The sequence below is a fragment of the Pseudorca crassidens genome, chromosome 2 (assembly GCF_039906515.1).
Source record: "Pseudorca crassidens isolate mPseCra1 chromosome 2, mPseCra1.hap1, whole genome shotgun sequence".
Classification (NCBI taxonomy): Eukaryota; Metazoa; Chordata; class Mammalia; order Artiodactyla; family Delphinidae; genus Pseudorca; species Pseudorca crassidens.
The window spans coordinates 9,248,929-9,272,120 of record NC_090297.1 but is presented as its reverse complement, the minus strand read 5'-3'; the positions used below and the strand labels follow the sequence as shown (position 1 = coordinate 9,272,120).

Here is a 23,192-nt window from a genome sequence, read left to right as displayed (position 1 = left end):
AGCAACTGGTGATGTCCCCCCACAGTGGAGCCTCCACTGGTCTGGGTCCCCAAAAGATGATGTCAAAACAGAGGCCCCATGTGACCCATGACAGACAGGTAGTATGAGCAAGTCAGCAAGAAATAGGCCTTTATGTCAAACCACTGGGATTTGGGGGTTAATTTGTTACCGTGGCATAACCTCGCTTATCCTGACTAATACATGTGCTGTGCTGGACGGGGAAAGGTTTTCTCAGCTTCACAAGCTCCAGGTGGGAGCCACGGACCACAGCCATAGTTCCACGGCTCTAAGCGAGAAACCTCAGAAAAAGCACATGCCTTCCCTGGGCTTAGGTTCTCCAGCTATTCCATTTGTACCTAAAAATCAGGAATTTCATATTGTTCAACCTATGGGAGTATAAAGACAGGCGCTGCTTACTAATCCAGGAGGGCAGATCTGGGCTCTCGGCCAACCTTGCCTCTGACTCCAACCCTCCTGGCCTTTTCCCCATGTGTCCCTGACAGGGTTCTAGATCACCCGTGGCTTCTAGGGCTGGGCTAGAGATGGGAGTGAAGGAGCCACCTGGCCCAGGGACTTCAAGAGAGTCCCTCCATCACTGGACCCCAGTGTCAGGGGCCAAGAATAAGGGGAGAGCTCACTCATTCCCCACTGTCACAGCTCCAGCCTCATCCACAGGGAACAGCCTGAGACCCCAAGCCCCTTGCTGAGATGGATTTTTAACGCTGACCTTGGCCTCAGCCTTACTCTGGGGAGCCTCACCCCCACCTATCTGGTGGGGAGGCCACCTACCCAGAGTTAGAAGCTGCACAAAGAGCCACACTCAGGGCACTGGATCCACCCTGCCCAGCACAGGTTGTCAGAGGTGTCCTTCTGCAAGTGAGGGGGGCAGGCCGAGGCCAGGGCGCCTCTAGGGCTCTGAGGGCGTCAGCAGGACAGAGCCGGCGCACGTGGGAACCTGGAGCTGCGGGAGTGCTAAGCTTTATTTACAAACGTGTCACGGAAGCCCCTCGGCCCAACCCCAGGGTCTCCTCTGTCCCCAGGAAGGAGACAGGCCTGAGGCCACCCACCGGCCCAGCCTAGGAAGGTGGGGCCAGAGTCCACCTCCAGCTGAGGCTGGGCAAAGCTCCCCTCTCGTGGGCGCCCCTGCCGGAGGAGAGAGGCTGAAACGACGGTAGGGGCACTGTCCACCTCCCAGTGGCCAGTCCTCAGGGCTTCGGCCGGGCGGCACGGGGCTGGGGCATGGAGGGTTCTGACCAGATCAGGGTGGGGCTGGGACCCACGTTGGCACGGCCTGGAGAGTGAAGGGAAGAGTGTCAGGGGGGCCTCTTTGGGGGCAGCCTCGTCCCCTTCTGGATCTCAGAGTTGGGGTCACCTTCCAGGGTGGGGTGGGGTAGCCAGCAGGCAGCAGTGGTGCCTGGAGAGGTGCCGTGGGTCAGGGCCAGGGCTAGGGCCAGGGAACCCCACAGAGAGCCGTTTCCAGGCTCTGCACTCCTACCCCAATCCTGCCCCCCAGGACTCTGCGGTCCCCAGGCCGCTCCAAGGCGTCTGTCTCTCCCAGGGCTCCCTGGACCGTACCCGGTGAGAAGGGCTGGTGGCTGACAGCTTCCGACGCTGGGCCTCAGAAGAGACACTGGACCAGAGGTCCAGGCTCTTGGGGGCTGAGCTTTTCTCAGACTTTGGAGGAAGAATGTCCCAGCCCAGCAGGCAGTGCTGTGGAGAGCAAAGGGTTAAGGTGCCTGGCCTGGAGCGGGGCTCCCCACTGACTGGGCACACCCCAGGGAGGGGCTGTACCTCTCCCCTTGGACTGGCAGCATCCTCTAGGACAGGGCTGTGTCCCCCATGAGGGTGAAGGGGCCTCCCAATCAGTGTCCCCCATGGACTGAGGTTCCCCGAGGGCAGGGGTCTTATCCACCACTGTTACCCCAGGCCTCCCTTTCCTAACCCTGCTGACCCAGGCCCTGGGCCCCGACCACAGATGGGTGGAGGGAAGGCCGTGGACGCTGATGGAGCACGTCCTGTGGACCAAGTTCTGCCTCAAGCCCCCGACAGGTATTGACTCACTGACCTGCCCCTTGTCCACCCCATGAGCCTGAGGATAGTATGTTGTGCCCATTTTACAGATGAGCAAACTGACTTTCCTCAGTACCCCTTCTCCTCCCCGCAACCCCAGCACCTCCGGACTCCACTGGGAATGAGTGGGGTCCCCAGTGACCCCTGTCCTACCCAGGAGACACAAAGGACCTAGGTTGAAATCCCAGCTCTTCCATCCCGCTGACCTTGGACAAGTCACCTCCCCCTGCCTCAGTCTCCTCATCTGTAAAGTGGGATAACAGTCGTACCTGCACTCTCAGTTGCTGTGGCTCCACGAGATAATCGCCCTAAGGACTGTGCATGTGGCCACAAGAGCGCAAGAAACGGGGCCCGTGTGCACTAGGCCAATGCACTGCACGGGCAGACAGTCCTCCTGGAAGCCAGGGGCTGGGTGGGGAGCCCAGCCTCCCTCAGGGAACAAGCACGGTACACATGACATGAGTGGCCCAGCCCTAACCCCAGAGACTTCGGTCCTTCAGCCCAGCCTTGCTATTGGCCTTGGGACAGTCCCTGGCCCTCTGGGCCTCAGGACACGTCCAGAGACCTAAGCCAGACAGGGGACAGCCCCAAGGCCAGCCTCACCCGGGGCAGCGCCAGCGTGTCGGAGGCGTCGAAGCTCTTCCGCCGGTGGATGCGGTACCGGTGCGGGGGGTCCAGGACAGACAGCGGGATCCTCACCCTGGCGGGGGTAATAGTGGGGGCACTGCTGCAGGCGCCTCCAGGCCGCTGTGGCCCATCCTGCCCTCCCTCAAAACCACAGGCCCCAGGCTCTGCTCTCGTCCTCAGCTGCGGCTGCCCCTACAGCTCCCCCCGGTGTCCTGCCTACTCTGGCCACTCACCTGACCTGCGCTGGCTCTGCCAGGGTCTCTGGACCCCGCTGGCCCCGTGGTGTCCGGCACAGGCAGCAGGGGGTGCCGGGATCCGAAGGCACCAGAAACAGGCGCCGGTTGACACAGTAACAATACACACCTGTGAGATCCGTGAGAAGCAGAAGCCCCCCTCAGCCAGGGAACCTAGGTCCCTGGACCCCAACCACACAGGCTCACCCACGTGTACACAGACAGAGCATGCACACGCACACGTGCTCACATGCAACAACACTGAGCACCGCCTTCTACTCAAGCGTGACACTCGCGTGCACATGCCAGCAACTTCACATGTGCAAATGTCATCCGTGCAAACACAAAGCACGGCTTCATACAGTCATATCTGTGGACACACATGAACGTGCCTACACTTGTAATCACACACACAGGGTGCACACACACGTACATCCATAGGAACACGCGTCACACACATATGTACAGACATGTATACACTGTATGCTGCTCGTGCAAACCCACAGCAAAGACTTGGGTGCCCACATGACTGAGCTGGAACGTCCCCCCCCCGCTGCCCACCCAGACGACCCCTGTGTGGAGAGGAGGTGGAGGGAGTGGGGACACATGGGAAAATGAGGCAGCTGGGAGAAAACGGAAGGCGCGGACAAGGGGCGAGGTGGATAGCACAGGGCAGGCCCTGTTCCCCCTGAGGCCAGGCCTCAGCTCACCCCAGGCTCGCGGCCCCCCTGCCTGGACCCCAGGCCTCCCTCCCCCCCGTCCCCAGCTGCCTCCCCAGGCCCCCAGGCCTTAGCTGGGCTACAGGGCAGCCGCCGAGCGTTTACACTCACATTCGTGGTCCCCCTCCGCAGCACTACTCTCCTGCAGGCCTAGGAACTGGGATCTGTGAGGGCGAGAGGGTGAGCAGGCCAGGGTGACACAGGCCCTGAGCCCGCCGCCCTGCCCGCCCCGCGCCTGCCGCTGCTCACTCAGGGTCATTGCAAATACACTCCTCCTTGTTGGCTTCCCGGAACTTCTGCAGCTTCGAGAAGAAGGCCTCGGGCTTGCTGGTGACAGGAGAGCTGTTGTCCGGAGACCCTGGAGCGGGCAACACACAAAGGAGCTGCTGTGTGGCCAAGACTCAGGGGAAGCTGGGCACTAGCACCCCAGGCCACCTGCTTTGACCCCACCATACCTCGTACAGACCTGGAGGGGACCTCCACTCATGTGACTGTTGGTTTTGTCTCGTGTCTGTCTACCCTCATGCATATCCAATCGTCCACGCAAAAAATATTTATAGAGCCCCTACTACGGGCCAGACACTGTTTTACGTGCTGGGGAAAGAACAGCTACCTGGACAAAGCCCCTGCCCTCATGAGGCTTACTTTCTAATGTGGCAACAGACGAGCTAGTCACCAAAGAAACCTGTAATACAACATTGAGGGGTGACACCTGCCAGGAAATAAAAGAGAGTCAGGAGGGACTTCTCTGGTGGTCGAGTTGTTGAGAATCTGCCTTCCAACACAAGGGACGCGGGTTTGATCCCTGGTCAGGGAACTAAGATCCCACATGCCACGGGGCAACTAAGCCCACGTGCTGCAACTACTGAGCCTGCACGCCACAACTAGAGAGAGAGAAGCCTGTGCACCGCAATGAAGAGCCCGTGTGCCACAACTAAGACCCGACGCAGCCCAAAATAATAAATAAATAAAAGAGAGTCAGAAAACTGAACTTGGTAGGGCAGGGGAGCCAGAGGAAGTTTCCCTGAGGAGGTGACACCTGAGCAGAGACCTGACGAAGGGAGGGAGGGAGCCGTGGGGACATCCCAGGCAGACAGAAGAGCAAATGCAAAGGCCCTGGGGCAGCTGTGGTTGGTATGTTTAAGGAACACCCAGGAGGTAAAAATAGGTGTAGGGGTGAGGGTGGAGGAGATGAGGCTGGGAAGCCAGCGGTGGGTTTGGGGACAAGGAGTGACGCAATCAGATCAGTCATGTACTTTTATAGGACCCCCCTTCTGGCTGCTGCAAGGTGAGGGGAAGCAGGGGCACCAGTTAGGAGGCTACTGCAGGCATCCTGGTGGAGACAAACAGTAAAATTCTAGAAATACATGGAAGGCAGGACTACCAGGATGCACAGTGTTTGAAAAGGAGAGGAAAATATCAAGGCTGATCTCAAGATTATGGCCATTAGCTCCATAAATGGAGTTGCCACTAACAGAGATAGAACAGACTGCAGGAGGACCAGGTGGGGCAGAAATCAGGACCTTGATTTTGGACCTGAGATTAGTCTAACATACCTAATGAGCTCTGCAGAGAAGAAAGCCAGATATACAAGTCTGGAATTCAGAGGAGCAGCACGGGTAGAGATAAAGTCAGGGAGAAGAGAGCATGGAGAGCCTCGGCACTGAGGGGGGGCCTCTGGAATGTGGAACAAGGAAGTGGATCCAGCAGAGACTGGATAGAGCAGCCAGGGAAGTGGGGAAGAGCCAGTTCGGGGGTCCGGGCCTGGAAGTCAGAGGAAGAAAGAGCTTCGGGGAGGAGGGAGTGGCCGCTGTGTCCACGCTACCCAGGGGCCAAGAAAGCTCTGGACTGAGCACTGAGCTGGGAGCTGGCAATGCAGAGGTCACTGCTGACCCGGCCGAAGACAGCGTCAGAGGGTGTCAGGGGCTGAAGTCCAGTTTAAGAAAAAGTCAGGGAGAGAAACTGGAGACAGCGAGTCTAGATGGCCCTTTTGAGGAGTTTTGTTATAAAGAAAAGCAGAGAACACGGGCAGTAACTAGAAGCAAAGGCAGGATATAAAGGGAGCGATGCTTCCTCAGGATGGGAAATCACAGACTGCAGCTTTACCCCTGACCACATGTGAGACTTTGCTAAGTTTTTCAGTCTCTTGATGCCTCAGCCTTCTCATCTGCCAGTGGGGACAGTAACAGCATCCACCTAATCAGATCATTGTGAGAAGTTAAGGAGTGAATGGGAGCGAAGCAGAGGAAAGCTCTTGGCACAGGGCCCGGCACATAATAAGCACTCACTGAAATCAATTGTCATTAATATTCCCTGGCGCTCATATACTGACGGGGCAGAGTGATGGTGGAGGAAGGAGAGGAGAGAATTACAGGGAAAAAACCCTCTGGGAGGGACTTCCCTGGTGGCGCAGTGGTTAAGAATCCGCCTGTCAATGCAGGGGACACAGTTTTGAGCCCTGGTCCGGGAACATCGCGCATGCCACGGAGCAACTAAGCCATGCGCCACAACTACTGAGCCTGCGTGCCACAACTACTGAAGCCCATGCCCCTACAGCCCACGCTCCGCAACAAGAGAAGCCACTGCAGTGAGAAGTCTGCGCACCGCAACGAAGAGTAGCCCCCGCTCGCTGCAACTAGAGAAAGCGCATGTGCAGCAACGAAGACCCAACGCGGCCAAGAATAAATAAATTAATTAATTAAAAAAAAAAACTTCTGGGAGCCAAGAAGGGATGGGGCCCAAGCACACAAATGCAGGGACAGGACGGGGGCTCGGAAAGGGGGGTGAGAGGCGTGCGCACACACACGTGCGCACACACACACAGGGCAGGCAGGGGGCAGCCGCCTCTACTTTCCTAGAGACAGGAAGCAAAGCAGTGAGCTGGCAGTCAGGGAAGTCCTTGGGATGGGGCCTGTGTCCCCACCACCGCAGGGTCTCAGCAGCCCCACAGAGCACCTGCCTTGGGGCAGCAACTCAACTTCTCTGTACACCAGTTTCCTCCTTTGTGAAAGTGGGGGTCCGATAGCACCAACCTCCTAGGGCCGCCCGCTCACTCACTCAGCCAGCGTTGGCTGAGGGCCTACTACGTGCCAGGCACCGTTCTAGGCTCAGACTCGGGGAGCACAGCAACAAAAATGACGGCCAGGCCCCTGCTCCAACAGAGCTTACAGTCCACCGGAGAAGTCAGACAAGAAACAAGCAAACAAGATGACTTCTGAGAATGAATGAATGATACAAGGAACATACAAACGGCTGATGCAACAGGCAAGGATGCAGGTGTGGTGGCCCTACAACGTTGTGCTCGTGGAAGGCCTACCATTTGAGCTGAACACTCAGTGACGAAAAGGAACCAGCAGGTGTGAACCTGGGGAGGTGCGTTCAAAGCAAAGGGCACAGCAAGTGCAAAGGCCCCGAGGTGGCCGTGAGCATGGCAAGTTCAAGGACCAGCAAGGAGGCCGGCGTGAGGAGTCAGAAGGTAGATGGTTAAGAGGCCATGTCACGGGGCCAAGCAGAAGCCAGATCACACCTCAAAACTCTATATAAGGATTTCAGATTTTACTCTAAGTGCTAAGTACTCTGAGTGACGTGATCTGATTCCCGTGTTTAAACATTAGTTCTGGCTGCTGTGCCGAAAATGGATGATAATGGGGGTGAAAGAGCCCAGAGGGAGACCAGCCAGGAAGCCACTGAGTGCTGGGGGAGTGGGGGGATGGGCAGTAAAACATAAAGAGATGACACGCATACAGAGTTTCACAGGGGCCTGGCACACAATAAATGCCAAGAAAATACAGCAGCTCTGATTTGTTCATTCATTCAACAAACACTCGGTGAGCACCATCTCTGTGCCTGTCACTGTGCCAAGGGCTGAGACAGGAGACGCGGTACTGAAGGTGCTCCCCGAGGGGGGTGGAACAGTCGGAAAAAGAGCAGCAGCGCCCGCTGGGGGCGCAGGCAGGCGCAGAAGCAAGCGGGGGCCTCCACCCGCGCCCCGGGCACGGGGGCTAGTCACACCTGCAATCCAGTCGCAGCCCAGGCACGGTCTGAGGCGCCAGCTCTTCTCAGGCACTGGAGACTCCTTGTTGGTCACTCGCGGCTGAGGAGGGAGGCAAAGACGGGCAAGGGCTAGGCCAGCAGGCCTGGCCCAAGGGAGGTCCCACCTTGCAGGGAGGAAAAGGGCTGTGTCTTAACTCATACACTGACAGGGGCCCCAGGGCTCAGCCGAGGGCTTGGGGGCTGGAGGACAAGAGTTTGGCCCCCACCCGCCTCCATATGTGTCTTTGAACAAGTCTGTCCTCTGAACGCCCGTCTTCCCATCTGCATAATGGGGCTGGTCACCTTCTTCCCAAAGTGTTGTCTGAGAAACTAATGGCCACAACTTATCAAGCACTTAGGCTGAGCTGGACTTGACTCACGGTACCTCCCAGGAGTCTCACCCTGGAAGGGAGGCTGCCCATGAGTGCATCTGTCAGGGGGGAAACTGAGGCTCGAGGACGTGCCCGTCAGTGGATGCTCCACTCACCCGCATTACCTCGGACAGCTTGCTCCGTTGAGCCAGGAGGGACTTCAGGGCCTGTGCCTCCTGGGTGTCTAGACTGTCCAGCTCTGCTGAAGGCTCTGGGTCGCTCGAGTCTGAGGTGGCCAGCAGGGGAGCCGAGCAGGGCCTCAGTGGGCCCGGGGGCTCCTGGTGGAGGCACCTGGCAGGTGGGAGAGAGACCACCCCGGAGCTGGCCCCGTCCCTATCACAGGGGTCACCTCGGTGGGCATCCTGTGGGCAGGAGGCTCTTGAGGCCACTGAGGACGTCTCTTGGGATGATGGCATCTCTGAGTTGTAGCTGCTGCTGGAGTCCAGGCTTGACTGGAACAGAGAGGCCAGTTCACCCAGCCATCTACCCAGCTGGCCTGCACTGGGCATGAAGGCCTGGTCCTCACCCTTGCTCCAGCCTCTGCATGTCCCAGGCCAGTCCCTTCCCACTCTGGGCCTCACTCAGTTTTCTCATCATCAGTAAAATGGGCATGCTGCACGAGAGGACCCGGAAGCCCTGGATTCTGGCCTGAGGGTTAGGCAGCCCCTCCCTCACTCCCGGGACTTGGCCAAGGCGCTCACCTCTGAGGCTGCCTTGGCCACGGACCGCCGCACGGCATCCTGTCCGACCCACAGCTGCCTCAGGAGCTCCAGGTTGAGCTGCCGTAGCTGTGCCAGATCTCTGGTCTCCACCATCCCAGGCGTATCCACTGGCTTCCCACGACAGGTGTCACCGACTCCCGGACCACAGAGCGCCCTCACGGCCAAGTTCTCCTACCTGAAGCCAAGATAGACAGCACAACATAGCGCTGAGGAGGCTGCCCTGCAGAGCCAGAGGCCGGGGTTCAAATCCCCACTTTGATACTCCCTAACTGTGCAGCCTCAGACAAGTTATTTAACCTCTCTATGCCTCAGTTTCCTCATCTGCCAAACAGATGATAACAGCATTGACCTCATAAGTCTGTTGTAAGGATTAAAGGAGATCATGTATATTAAATGTTAGTACAGTGCCTGGCACACACAGTAAGCACTCAGTAAATGCCTATTATTATTACACTGGCCACAGCGTGTTTCCTAACATGTCAAAAGAGATCAATCCCTCTTTAACGAGCTTCCCTGGTGGCGCAGTGGTCGGGAGTCTGCTGCTAATGGAGGGGACACGGGTTCGAGGCCTGGTCTGGGAACATCCCACATGCCGTGGAGCAACTAGGCCCACGAGCCACAACTACTAAGCCTGCGCGTCTGGAGCCTGTGCTCCGCAACAAGAGAGGCCACGATAGTGAGAGGCCCGCGCACCGCGATGAAGAGTGGCCCCCACTTGCCACAACTAGAGAAAGCACTCGCACAGAAACGAAGACCCAACACAGCAAAAATAAATGAATAAATTAATAAACTCCTACCCCCAACATCTTAAAAAAAAATCCCTCTTTAACAACCTTAACTATGAAATTACTAGATTAATTTGTAGAAGACAACTAGAGCAAGTCCACAGATGTAAAGCATGATAACTTTCAAATTCAACACAAATCAGATTTGTGAAGGGACTCCTCCCTCTCTCCTGCCCTCCCTCCTTCTTCCCTTTTACAAATGAAGAAACCAAAGTTCAGAGAAGTTAAGCTACTAGCCCCAAGTCACACAGCTTGTAGGTGGCAAAGCCAGGATTTGAACCCAAACCGGGCTCCGGGGTACACGGTTATGCCAGCCTTTCCCCAAACAGTGTGGAGGGGGGCCTGGGAAGCTGCCTCCTCCTTCTCCCAGCCTTTGGCCCCCCAGGGATCCAGACTCAGGGACACACTGATGCTGCTGGAAGGGATTTCTGCAGACTAGGGGAAGAGGCTTCCTCTTCCCTCAGAGTCCCGAGCCCAGATGCCTCCACCCAGAAACTGAGTCTCCCCCAGTACACACGATCCCTTTCTAACACTGCGTCCAGACAGACACCCTACTCTCAGAACCCCAGCCCTCCCACCACCACTCCTCACGTGTGGACCGCCCACACCCGGGCCCCCTCCTCAGGGCCCGGTTGCAGTGGCTAAAGCAGAGAGAAGCCAGGCTACCCTGGAGCCGTCCCCACATATACCCATGCAGGGAAGGGGGGCAGCGGAGATGCGAGTACAGACTGTGCGGGGGGTGGTGCAGACAAGCGGGATAAAAAGCCTCATCCGCAGGACAGGGACTCCCGGCCCCCGTCCTTATCTGACTCTGGGGCAGACCTATAGTTGGAGGATCTCCGTTTTCGCACGGTGTTAAAGAGAACACCTCCGGCTCCGGCGGCGCTCCGGAAAGCTAAAGCCGCACCAAGGTAACGGGAAGGCGACGTTCAAAAGAGAAACTGGGGCAGCAAGAGTACCAGCTGCGGTGCCGCGGAACAAAAGGGCGGGACCCCCGGGAAAGGGAGACTCAGCCTCCCTCTTCTTTCCCTTCGCGGGCCACGGACCCTCCGTGGGGGCGTACGTGAGGCAACCCGTCGAGCCCTTCCTCTCCATACCCGGCCCCGCCACTGCCTCACTCACCTCTAGGAAGCCCCGGAGCCGCGCAGCCCACCGCCGCCTGCGCTGCCGGGAGTTCCGCCCAGGCCACCCTACGCTTCGGCGGCCGGGGGGGCGGGGCCTGATCCGGGAGCCCTGATTGGTCAGATGTGGGGCGGAGCCGGGACGCTCTTGCGAGCTTTACTTCGCCTTCAGAAACTGCCTTTTCAACACTGAGGCGGGGATAACGACGGTGCTCAACATCTGATTGGTCAACTTCCCAGGTCTAGCGGTCGATAGTCGGAATGGGGCGGGACCCCAGAAGACGGGCTCCGATTGGTCAAGACAAGGCCGCGGCTATTTCACGTTTGGTGACGGCAGTGTCAGAGTCCGGACCTGATGCTTCCGCAGAGCCAAAAGATGCAGCTGTGGGTAGGCGGCGGCCAGTGACCCATGCTTTCATACTTTCTTTCGAGTACTTAGGCCTATTTTGTGCCAAGAGGCACTGTACTAAGCGTTGGGAGGCAGGAAAGAATTAAGAAGGGTCCTTTCCTGGAGGAGGGGGAGAGGCAGCGGGTAAGATACGAACACAGGTAGCTGTGATCCAGTCTGTAAAATATGGGCAAGTTTATATGGAGTGCCTACTTTGCGCCATGTATTTTCCATATGCCAATGCATGCCGGCCTCATAAATGTGCTTTAAGATGAATATTATTGTCCCGTTTTACAGACAAAGCAAAAAACGAGGTCATGAGAGATGAAGTGACTTGACCAGAACATTTTAGAGGCAGTCAGTATAATTCCCAAATTAACAGACGAAAGGAAAGGAAGAAAAGCCATCTCAATAGATACAGAAAAATCCACCAAGCACTGTCCCTTTTTCTTAGTAGCTGCAATTGGCGTGCCACAATCTTTTAAAGAGATGTTCCGGCATTTGACAAAATCCAACACTCATTTCTGATTTTTAAAAAAATCTTCCAGCTTCATACAACTCAATAGCAAAAAAGACCCCAAACAATCCAACTTAAAAATGCGCAGAGGATCTGAATAGACATTTTCCCAAAGAAGACAGATGGCCAATAGGTACCTGAAAAGATGCTCAATATCAATAACTATCAGGGAAATGCAAATCAAAACCACAATGAGTTATCACCTCACATGTGTTAGAATGACTATTACTAAAAAGGCAAGAAATAACAAGTGTTGGCAAGGATGTGGAGAAAAGGGAACATTTGTGCACTGTTGGTGGGAATGTAAATCGGTGCAACCACTATGGAAAAGAGTATGGAGGTTTGAGATTTCCTCAGAATTTAAAAATAGAACTACCTTATTATCCAGCAATTCCACTTTTGGGTATTTATCTGAAGAAAGCAAAAACACTGATTTGAAAAGCTAGATGCACCCCCATGTTCATTGCAGCATTATTTATAATAGCCAATATATGGAAACAACCGAAGTGTCCAGCAATGGATGAGTGGATACAGAAAGTGTAGTATATATCTATAATGGACTATGATTCAGCCGTAAAAAAGGGGAGATCTGGGCTTCCCTGGTGGTGCAGTGGTTGAGAGTCCGCCTGCCGATGCAGGGGACATGGGTTCGTGCCCCGGTCCGGGAAGATCCCCCCTGCCGCGGAGCGGCTGGGCCCGTGAGCCATGGCCGCTGAGCCTGCGCGTCCAGAGCCTGTGCTCCGCAACAGGAGAGGCCACAACTGTGAGAGGCCCGCGTACCGCAAAAAAAAAAAAAAAAAAAGAAGGGGAGATCTTGCCATTTTCAATAACACGGATGGAACTTGCAGGCATTATGCTAAGTGAAATAAGTCAGATAGAGAAAGACAAATACAGTATTTCTCTCTTATATGTGGAATCTAAAAAAACAAAAACAAAAAGCAAGCTCATAGATACAGAAAAGAGATTGGTGGCTGCAAGAGGCAAGGAGTAGGAGAAATGGGTGAAGTGGGGTTTTTTTTAGTTTAACTAAATTAATAAAAATCTTTAAAAATAAAAATCTTGGGGCTTCCCTGGTGGCGCAGTGGTTAAGAGTCCACCAGCCAATGCAGGGGACACAGGTTCGAGCCCTGGTCCAGGAGGATCCCACATGCCTTGGAGCAACTGAGTCCATGTGCCACAAGTACTGAGCCTGCGCTCTAGAGCCCACGAGCCACAACTACTGAGCCCATGTGCCACAACTGTTGAAGCCCACGCACCTAGAGCCCGTGCTCTGCAACAAGAGAAGTCACCGCAATGAGAAGCCCGCGCACCGCAACGAAGAGTGGCCCCCGCTCACCACAACTAGAGAAAGCCTGCACACAGCAACGAAGACCCAACGCAGCCAAAAATAAATAAATTTATAAAAATTAAAAAAAAACCTTGCAGCAAACTAGGACTGGAAGGGAACTTTCTCATCTTGATAAAAGGCATCTATGAAACACCTACATTTAACAGTATATTTCATAATAAAAGACTGAATGCTTTCTCCCTACAATTAGGAAAAGGTAAGGATGTCTGCTATCACCAGTTCAATTCAATATTACACTAGAGTTCTAACCAGTGCAATAAGAAAAATCAAAGACATCTGGAACAGAGAGGAAGAAGTAAAACTCTTTATTCACAGACAGCATGATAACAGAAAATCTCATGCACTCTACAAAAAAGCTACTAGAATCGTTAATGGGTTTTGCAGTTGCAAGATACAAGATCAATATACAAAAATCAGTCGTATTTCTATATATTAGCAATAAACAATCAGAAACTGAAATTTTTAAAAAACCATTTAAAATACATCAAGAAATATAAAAATTAAATACTTAAGGATAAATCTGACCCCCAAAATACAAGACCTATATATTAAAGTTATAAAACAGTGTTGAGAGAAATTAAAGGAGATTAAATAATTGGAGAGATATACTGTGTTCATGGCTTGAAAAATTCAAATTTTTAAGATATCAATTCTCCCCAAATTGACCTATAGACTCAATACCCAAATAAAATCCCAAATAAAATCCCAGTAAGTTTCTTTGTATAAACTGACAATTTCTAAAATTCATATGGAAGTGCAAAGGACTTAGAGAGCCAAAACAATTTTGAAAACAACAAATTCAGATGACCTACGCTACCTGCTTTAAGATTTATTATAAAGCTATAGTAATCGGGCTTCCCTGGTGGCACAGTGGTTGAGAATCTGCCTGCCAATGCAGGGGACACGGGTTCAAGCCCTGGTCTGGGAAGATCCCACATGCCGCGGAGCAACTAGGCCTGTGAGCCACAACTACTGAGCCAGCGCATCTGAAGCCTGTGCTCCGCAACAAGAGAGGCCGTGATAGTGAGAGGCCCGCGCACCGTGATGAAGAGTGGCCCCCACTTGCCGCAACTAGAGAAAGCCCTAGCACAGACACGAAGACCCAACACAGCCAAAAATAAATAAATAAATAAATAAATTTTTTAAAAAAGCTACAGTAATCAAGAGAGTGTAGTATTGACATCAAGGTAGACAAATAAATGAATAGAATAGAAAGTCCAGAAATTGTCTCACACATACATGATCAATTAATTTTTGACAAAGATGCAGAGGCAACTCAGTGGAGGAAGGACAGCCTTTTCAGCAAATGGTACAAGAACAATTGGATGTTCATATGCTAATGACACACACACCACAAAACAAAACAAAAATTTTAAAACCCTCTATCTGTACCATATCTGTACCATATGTAAAAATTAACTCAAGATGTATCATAGACCTAATTGTAAAACCTAAAACTATAAAATTTCTAGAAGAAAACCGAGAATAAAATCTTTGTGACCTTGCATTAAGCAGAAATTTCTTAGATACGACACCAAAAGTACAATCTCTAAAAGAAGAATGGATAAATTGGACTTTGTCAAAATTAATAACTTCTGCTCTTTGAAAGACGTTGTTAAGAGAGTGGAAATACAAGCCACAAGATTGGAGAAAATAATTGCAGATCACATGTCTAATAAAGAATTTGTATCCAGATTATATAAATAACTCTCCCAACTCACAAGAAAACAACCCAATTTTTTTTATTGAAGTATAGTTTATTTATAATATTGTGTTATTTTCAGGTGTATAGCAAAGTGATTTAGTTAAATATTTTTCATATTATTTTCCATTATAGGTTATTACAAGATATTGACTATAGTTCCCTATACAGTAAATCCTTGTTGTTTATCTATTTTATATGTAGTAGTGTATATCTGTTAATCCCATACTCCTAATTTATCCCTCCCCCTGAATCATAAGTTTGTTTTCTATGTCTCTGAGTCTGTTTCTGTTTTGTAAATAAGTCCATTTGTATTATTTTTTAGATTCCACATATAATGTTTGTCTTTCTCTGTCTGCCTTACTTCACTTAGTATGATATCCTCTAGATCCATCCATGTTGCTGCAAATGGCAATATTTCATTCTTTTTATGGTTGAGTAATATTCCATTGTGTATATATATATATATATATAAATCACATATTCTTTATCCATTCATCTGTTTTTTTGTTTGTTTGTTTGTTTTAAGGTTAAAAAACCAAAACTTTTATTTAGAAAGGCTGAAAGGATTGTATGCTAATTTGAACAGCTAGGTTGTATAAGAAAGTTCCTGTTTTTTTTTTTTTTCAGGCTGCACCTCACGGCTTGTGGGATCCTAGTTCCCTGACCAGGGATTGAACCCAGGCCTCAGCTGTGAAAGCACAGAGTCCTAACCACTGGGCCACCAGGGAATTCCCAAGAATGTTCCATTTTTGATGTCTTCCAAGAATTGGATTCCATTATGTGTGCTTTGTTCTTTCTTCAGACCTCTTAACTTCAGACTGGAGTTGAGCAGAAATATGGCTTACTCCTTTCCCCTGAAATCATTCTCAGGCTCCAGACAAGGGGCTGGACCTTTGGGTGAACAAGCAGGTAAGTGGCAATGGTACCTTTTAACTCGGGAGGCTTTCCAGGGGTGATACAGGAACAAGGAACAAGCTGCTGCAGAATGAGAACATCATGTAATTAGCCAAGTATCTAAAATAGCCAAAACTATTCTCGCTATGAATCGCCAAGAAAAGCCAAGCAAATGCTGTCCACAGACATTTGCTGTATCTTAGACAGTTCCTTATGGAACAAGTTCTCATCCTCTCTCCCAGTTAGCTCCAGCGGGTTCACCATTACAGGCTCTGGGGCTAGAACAGGGGTAAGACAGGATGCTTGCCTTCCTCATTGGCATCCATTCATCTGTTGATGGATACCTAGGTTGCTTCCATGTCTTGGCTAACAAGCAACCCAATTTTTTAAATGATTAAAAGAATCGAACACCAAAGAAGAGATACATACAGATGGTGAATAAGCACAAAAAGATGCTCCACGTCACAGAACTCTCCTGTTGAGGCTGGTCAGAGACTCAGCTCAGCATCCTTACCCACCATTAATACACCTAGCAGCAGCTTTTATCCCAATCTGTCTTTCTAGAGTCTTCTCTTGCTCTAGACTCCATTTGCTAGGCAAATGTAAAATAAAGCCAGAATGAGACACCGCCGCGTAACTATTTCTGTGTCTAAAATGATGGCATGTAAAATCAAAGACTCACTATACCAGTATTGGCGAGGACAGGGAAAAACTGGAACCCATGTGCTCTGCTGGTGGGAATGTAAAATTGTACAATCACTTCAGAAAACAGTTTGACAGTATCTTAAAAAGTTAAATATAAATTTACCATATGACCCAGAAATTCCAGTGCTAGGTATCTAGCCAAGAGAAATGAAAACACGTCCACACAAAGACTTGTACAAGAATGTTCCTGGCAGCATTATTCATTATAGCCACAAAAAAGGGGAAATAATCCAAATGTCCATCAACTCATAAATGGACAAACTAAATGTGGTATCCATACAACAGAAAATGGCAATAAAAAGAAATGAAGTACTGACACGTGCTACAACATGGACGAACCTCATCAACGTTAAGTGAAAGAAGCCATACAAAAAAGACCACATACTGATGACTCCAATTATATGAAATGTCCAGAAAAGGCAAATCTATGGAGACAGAAAATAAGATTAGTGGTTCCATGTGTCTGGGTGGGAACAGAGATTTACTGCAAATGGGCAGGAGGGATCATTGTGAGGTAATGAAAATATCCTAAAATTGGATTGTGGTGATGAGGGCTGCAGAACTTTGTAAATTTGCTGAAATGATTGAATTGTACATTTAAAAAGAGTGAATTTAGGGGCTTCCCTGGTGGCGCAGTTGTTGAGAGTCTGCCTGCCGATGCAGGGGACACGGGTTTGTGCCCCCGTCCGGGAAGATCCCACATGCCGCGGAGCGTGAGCCATGGCCGCTGAGCCTGCGCGTCCGGAGCCTGTGCTCTGCAACGGGAGAGGCCACAGCAGTGACAGGCCTTCGTACCGCAAAAAACAAAACAAAACAAAACACAAACAAAAAGAGTGAATTTTATGATACATATATTGTACCTCAGTAAAGCTGTTTTTTTTTTTAAGTTAAACATACGTGACCCATTTGTTCTACTTCTAAGCATTTATCTAAGGGAAAAAATATAATCTATATGAAGACTTGTATATGAATGTTCATAGCAGCCATATTGTAAATCCAAATGTCCATCAAGGGGGGAATGGATAAACAAATCGTGGTACATCCATCCATACAATGGATACTACTCGGCAATAAAAATGAACAAACTACTTGTCCACACACAATACGGATGCATCTCAAAATAATTATGCTGGGAATTCCCTGGCGGTCCAGCGGTTAGGACTCTGCACTTTTACTGCTGAGGGCGTGGGTTGAATCCATGGTGAGGGAACTAGGATCCCGCAAGCTGCACGGCCAAAAAAAAAAAAAGTAAAAAAACAAAGTTTTGCTGAGTGGGAAAAGAGTACACACTGAATCTTCAGTCTATATAAAACTTGAGAAGATGTAAACTCATCTATAGTGACAGAAAGATGAGGGGTTGCTTGGAGATGGGGTGGGCGGGAGGGATGATGATGGGGCACGAGGAAACTTGGGGCATGATGGGTTTGTTCACTGTCCTGATTGTGGTGATGCTTTCATAGGTGCATACATCTGCCCAAACTTATCAAATTGTACACTTTAAACATGGGCAGGGCTTCCATGGTGGCGCAGTGTTGGAGAGTCCGCCTGCCGATGCAGGGGACGCAGGTTCGTGCCCCGGTCCGGGAAGATCCCACATGCCGCGGAGCGGCTGGGCCCGTAAGCCATGGCCGCTGAGCCTGCGCGTCCGGAGCCTGTGCTCTGCAATGGGAGAGGCTGCGGCAGTGAGAGGCCCGCAAAAAAAAAAAAAAAAAAAAAAAAACATGGGCAGTTATTGTATGTTAACTATATCTCAATAAAGCTATTAAAAGGTATGAAGCAAGTAAGCAAACAATAAAGAACTTGGCCTAGCTGGGCGCAGTATGTTTGCCCTCACTGGAAATGGACCATTTCCACTCTTATGCCATGATGCCGCCTCAGGGATGAAGGTTAATCCTCCTGGTGGTCAGAGCTGTGAGCTGTACACTTGGTCATCCATTCATGAGGAGGGCCACCAGGGTGGCCTCTAGAACAGTCTAAGGAAGACAGTCTAAGGAACAGTCTAAGGAAGAGATGATACACAATCTCCTGGGTGGTGGCAAATGGTGTGACTGGAGGTCAGAGCTCAGGAGAAAGAGATCAGAAGACTAGCGCCAAGAACTGGGGAAAGGGGGAAGATGAACCAATGCTGTCCGGTACATGGGGGCGCACGGGATCACATCTTGGTGTCTCATGTTTCAAATCCACCAGAGGACATCTGCTGCCTGGGAGACGGCCCACGACCAGCTGGAACGGACGATGCAGCTGGTAAATATCAGCCCCCCTCTCTGCTCAGCCACCCCAGTGCAGGTGCGATGGGCCCAGGGACAGAGCAGCCAAGATGACGGGGTGAAGTAGCCTGGGCTCCTTTCCTAAAGGCTCGGTCCTGCTGCTGCTGGACCCCTAGTCTGCAGGACCAAAGCTGAGCCCTTGATACGACATCTCCAAGAGACCAGCCAGCCATTGATCTGGTGGCAGATCAATTACATCAGGTCCCCTTTGACCCTAAAGGGAGCGGTTTGTACTTATTGAAATTGATGCTACTCCATGTAAGGGTTCGCCTGACCTGCCTTCAGGGCTATTGCCCGCACCACCACCTGAGGGCTTAAGGCTGCCTGATGTAGTGACGTGGTATGCCACACCACATTGTCTCACACCAAGGGACCCATTTTTTTGCAGAACAGGTGGGACAATGGGCATCTGACTAAAGGATCCACTGATCTTACCAGGGACCCCAACACCCGAGTGGCATGTCCTGCTAAAGACATAGCTCAGGGACCATACGCTACAGCTGTGTTCTCCAGGAAGTTGACATATGCAGCTGTGTCCCCTGAGGCTAGATTACATGGGGAAGGGAAGCAGAGGGTGGACCCTCTCCCTACTGCTCGCAGTGAAGCGCTTGTGGAACTTGCGTTTCCTATCCCTGCAAACATTGGCTCTGCCCCGTTGGAAGTGCCAGTGCCCGGGGCTAGGAAACTTCTGCCAGGGGACACAATAGGGTCCCACAGTCCCAATGAACTTGAAGACGTGACCATCACCTGGTCTTTGGGCCTCTCTGCTGGTGGACCAGCAGGCAAAGAGAATTACTGTACTGCTGGGGCTAATAGATTCCCATCCCCATGAGGAGTCAGGACAGCGTGTACAAAATGAGGCAGAGGTTTTTCCAGAACCTCCTCTGGTGTCTCTCGGTGTCTCCACACCCACTGAAAATAGTAAGTGGCAATTGCGGCAATCACAGCCCACCCAGGGCAAACAGCCAAGGGCTCAGATCCCTCGGGGATGAAGATCTGGGTGACCCCACCAGGAAATAATCAGACTAGCTGCAGCTTTGGCCATGGAATGGGGGTGGACGAGGGACCGACCGTATCACCTCGAAGGGGACTCGGTTTAATGGGACTTAGACCTCCCCTCTCGGGGAAGAAGGGCGGGGAGGCAAGAGCAGATCTGAGTGATCGGACGGGTGAACGCTTCAGACCCTCTTGGCCTTACCCGCCTTTTGTTCCAGCTCTGCCTCGGCTGAGTGGTCTGATGCAAACGCAACTCGCCTGGCCACACCCCCTGCCTGAGTCCTGGCCCTCTCACCTCCACCACCCCCCGCGGGCCCCACTTGGTGCTCAAGCATTTCAATATGCAACCCAGAAATGCACAGAGTCAATGTCCCATGGGGCAAATCTTCACCAGCTGGAAGAGGGAGACGGTGAATAAATTCTGCCCCCTTCCTCTCCACCAGGAAGGGGCGCCGAGACTTATTCCATGCCTCCTCAGGGTCACATTTGGTGGCGGCCAACTCCACCACGCACACCCCTGCTGGCTCTCCCTCCTTCTGACCGCCCCCCCCCCGCCCTCACTGCGTTTCTCTGGGGTCGTTCTGCCGATTAAAACGAGGGCGCACAAGCCTTCTGCTTTAGGCTCTGCATTCCAGGAACCCTAAGCTGTGATTGCCACTGTCACATGCTGACTCCCCAGTGTGCGTCTCTGCACCAGACGTCACCTGAACTCCAGGTTCACATATCCAACTATGGAAGAGGGACCCTAAGTTCAACACGTCCAAAACAAAACTCCCGATCTTCTCTCCCACACCTGCTCCACCAGGAAGCTTCCCCATCCTGCCACCGACCCAGGACAAAACCCGAGTCAGCCGTGACTCATCCAGTCCATCAGCACATTGCATTGTTTCTGTCTTCAAAAGGTCTCCAGAACTGACCACTTTTCACAGCCTCCATCAGAACCGCCTGGTGCAAGGCACCATCCTCTCCTCCCTGGAATATTGCACTTGCCTCCTGACTGGTCCCCCCTGCTTCCATCCTTACTCTCTTGTCTACTCTCCCTATAGCAGGACCCGGGACCGCTCGAGCATAAGTAAGTCAGCTCACGTCACTCCTTGGCTCGGAACTCTCCATGGCATCTACCTCGCTCACGGTGAAGCCAAGGTCCTCACAGTGGCCGGCAAGACCCCAGTCTCCCCTGGTTCCTTTCGCAACTGAAGTCCAACTGCTCTCCACCTCCCTTGCTCTGCTCCAGCCATGCTAGTCTCATTTTGTTCCTTGAAGATACTGGCATGCTCGTACCTCAGGGCCTTTACACATGCGGCTCTGCCTGGAATGCCCCGCCCCAGATGTCCACAGGGCTTCATTCCCTACCGAATTCATTCGGCTCTTTCTTCAAACATCATCTTCTCAGCCAGGCCTACCCCAGCCACACTCTTGTTACCCCCTCCCTGACCTTCCCTGCCCCATTTTCCCCCATAGCCCTTATCTTCTGACATACTCTTTAACTCAGTGGTTTTGCCTGCTGTCTGCCTTCCCCCACAAGTATGTAAGCGCCATAAAGGCAGGGATTTTTTTCCACCTTATTCACTGCTGCGTCTCCAATGCCCAGAACCATGCTCGGCATACAGCAGGCACTCAAATATTTTGATGAATAAACTTCATCGTTTGTACAAAGGGGAAAATCGATCACTAGGTTTTTGAGAGGATTGGCAGTCACGCGTATGCATGTCTGACACAAGCCAAGCTCTCTATAGAAGTTGCCTGTTCTAATCTCTGAGTCTGGCTCAGAGACAGAAAACCCTGGCCTGGAGGTCAGAGTGAACCTAGCTGACATCTGTGAGCAGGACCCAGCGCTTGGAACAGGGAGGTACATTCCCGGCTACATATTCCGTGATTAAATTGCGACACTGTTACCGAAGGGCCCCAAATCTCAGGCTCTTGATTCCCCAGAACTCTCAGTGGGCAGATGAGGTAGTCTGAGGAGCCACAGGAATGAGTCTGGCCTTGACTGGGAATAAAGAACTAGGAGGTGTTGAGTGAGGCAAAGAGGGTAGAACACCGTTTTTCAAACGACTGGTCACGACCCAGGAGTGGCTGGTGAGCAATTTAGTGGGTTGCAAACAGCAGCTTCTTCATGAGAAAATACCTGTGTATTGCAGAAAAGGGGTAATGATTGACTTTTTTTTGGTTTCACTCGCACATATATGTGTGTACTCAATCGTGATGCATTTCTAATAATGGGTCAGGGTAAAAAAATGTTCAAAAGCCACTGGGCTTTGGGGAATTTGGACTTGGGCTCCAATCCAGCCTCCATCACCCTCCAGCTGCTGATGTCTGAACTAGTCCCAACCTCTCTGAGCCTCAGTTTCCACAGTGGAGTGGAAAATGTTAATTACTAAACATACAACACACTTGAAAGCCCCTAGGCGCCATGCCTACCTATCGGAAGTTTCCAGTAGCATTTGTTACTTCTGTCCCCCGGCGCTAGAGGGTTGATAAATGGTGCGACTGTGTTATCAGGGCAGGATCTGTTAATTCAGCAAGTATTTACTGAGTTCTGATTCTGTGCCAGGCACTGGTCTAGACCCTGGGCGCTTTACCAATGAACGAAACATGTAAAACTCTCATGTTTTGCTTATGTTCTTAGAGCTTATGCTCTAGCAGGTGCAGACACAGACAATATTGCTCAGATGACTAGGTAGGAGGGTACTCAGAAGGGTACTCAGAAGTGCCAGGGGTGAGGCGAGAGAGGGATCTTAACAGGGAAGGGTGTGCATGGACCTCAATGAGGTGACGTCTCAGCAGACCTGGAGGTAAAGTAGTCAGTCAGCTGTGGTGCATTCTGGACCACGGGCAGAGGGTCAGCCAGGCAAAGGCTGTACGGTAGACTGTGGGCAGCAGTTTCAAGGGAGAGCAAGGACCAGTGTGGCCGAAACAGAGGGAGCCGAAGAGGGAGGGGCAATCAGGGGCAGTGGATCCTGAAAGGCCACCACAAGGACTTGGGCCTCGACTCTGGGTGGGACAGGGAGCCAGAGCTGTATTTTGAGCAAAGGAGTAATACGAGCTGGGTTCTACTTCCAGCCTACGTCAAGGTCACTCTGGCTGCTGCTTTGAAACAAGTGTGAGAGGGCCAGGGTGGGAGGAGGGGCTGAGTTAGAGGTAGTAACACGGGTCAGAGCCGTGACTGTGAATGGAGTGGATGAAATGGTCAGGGGCGAGGTGTATTTTTAAGACAGAAACTGACAGGTTGGATGCAGCACGTGTGACAGGGGAGTCCAGATCACGCCCCAAGTCTGTGACCTGGGAATCTGGAGGGACGAGGATGCCATCCGCTGAGGTGTGGAGGCCTCTGAAATGGATAAGCAGCGCAGGCAGTGGGCAGTGCAGAGCCCAGGGGACAGGTGTGCAGGGTCAGCGAAACTGACTAGTCACGCCCAAGCCACTGCTGAGGGCCCTTTAAAAAAAAAAAAAGAAAGAAAAGGTCACAACCAATTTCTCAGAAGACAAACTAGGGTGAACCAGTCTGAGTCATTACTTTTTAAGTGAAAAATGAATGGTTTAGAGTTATGGCGAAATCTGTAAAGAAATCACTCTAGATTTCCTGGTTCTCAAAGATCAGTTACGCCTTTTGCTCCTCTGAGAGTATCAGATTCCTTCCAAGAGTCAGGAGGAACCCACAGGCAGATTACAGTGGGAACTTCCCCTAAACG

At 51.5% G+C, this 23,192-nt stretch overlaps 1 protein-coding gene and 1 non-coding gene across 3 annotated transcripts; both read right to left on the bottom strand.

Annotated features, from left to right (window-relative positions):
• Window positions 1–962: 962 nt before the first annotated feature.
• MIIP (migration and invasion inhibitory protein) lies at window positions 963–10,802 on the bottom strand. Of its 2 annotated transcripts, none has more exons than XM_067720843.1 (10): window positions 10,682–10,802; window positions 8,754–8,949; window positions 8,169–8,504; window positions 7,661–7,742; window positions 3,899–4,007; window positions 3,761–3,813; window positions 2,931–3,060; window positions 2,674–2,770; window positions 1,576–1,710; window positions 963–1,291 (listed from the first exon to the last, which is right to left on the bottom strand). In XM_067720843.1, the coding sequence occupies exons 2-10, from the start codon at window positions 8,865–8,867 to the stop codon at window positions 1,259–1,261; spliced, it is 1,089 nt and encodes a 362-aa protein (XP_067576944.1). In that variant the 5' UTR covers window positions 8,868–8,949; window positions 10,682–10,802; the 3' UTR covers window positions 963–1,258. The 2 variants fall into 2 exon arrangements, with proteins under 2 accessions (XP_067576944.1, XP_067576954.1); XM_067720853.1 differs by having other exon boundaries at window positions 8,178–8,504.
• A 4,924-nt stretch (window positions 10,803–15,726) lies between these two features.
• Window positions 15,727–15,853, bottom strand: LOC137220315 (small nucleolar RNA SNORD22). The gene has a single exon (XR_010941618.1). It is a non-coding gene; the product is annotated as a small nucleolar RNA SNORD22 (small nucleolar RNA).
• Window positions 15,854–23,192: the final 7,339 nt, after the last annotated feature.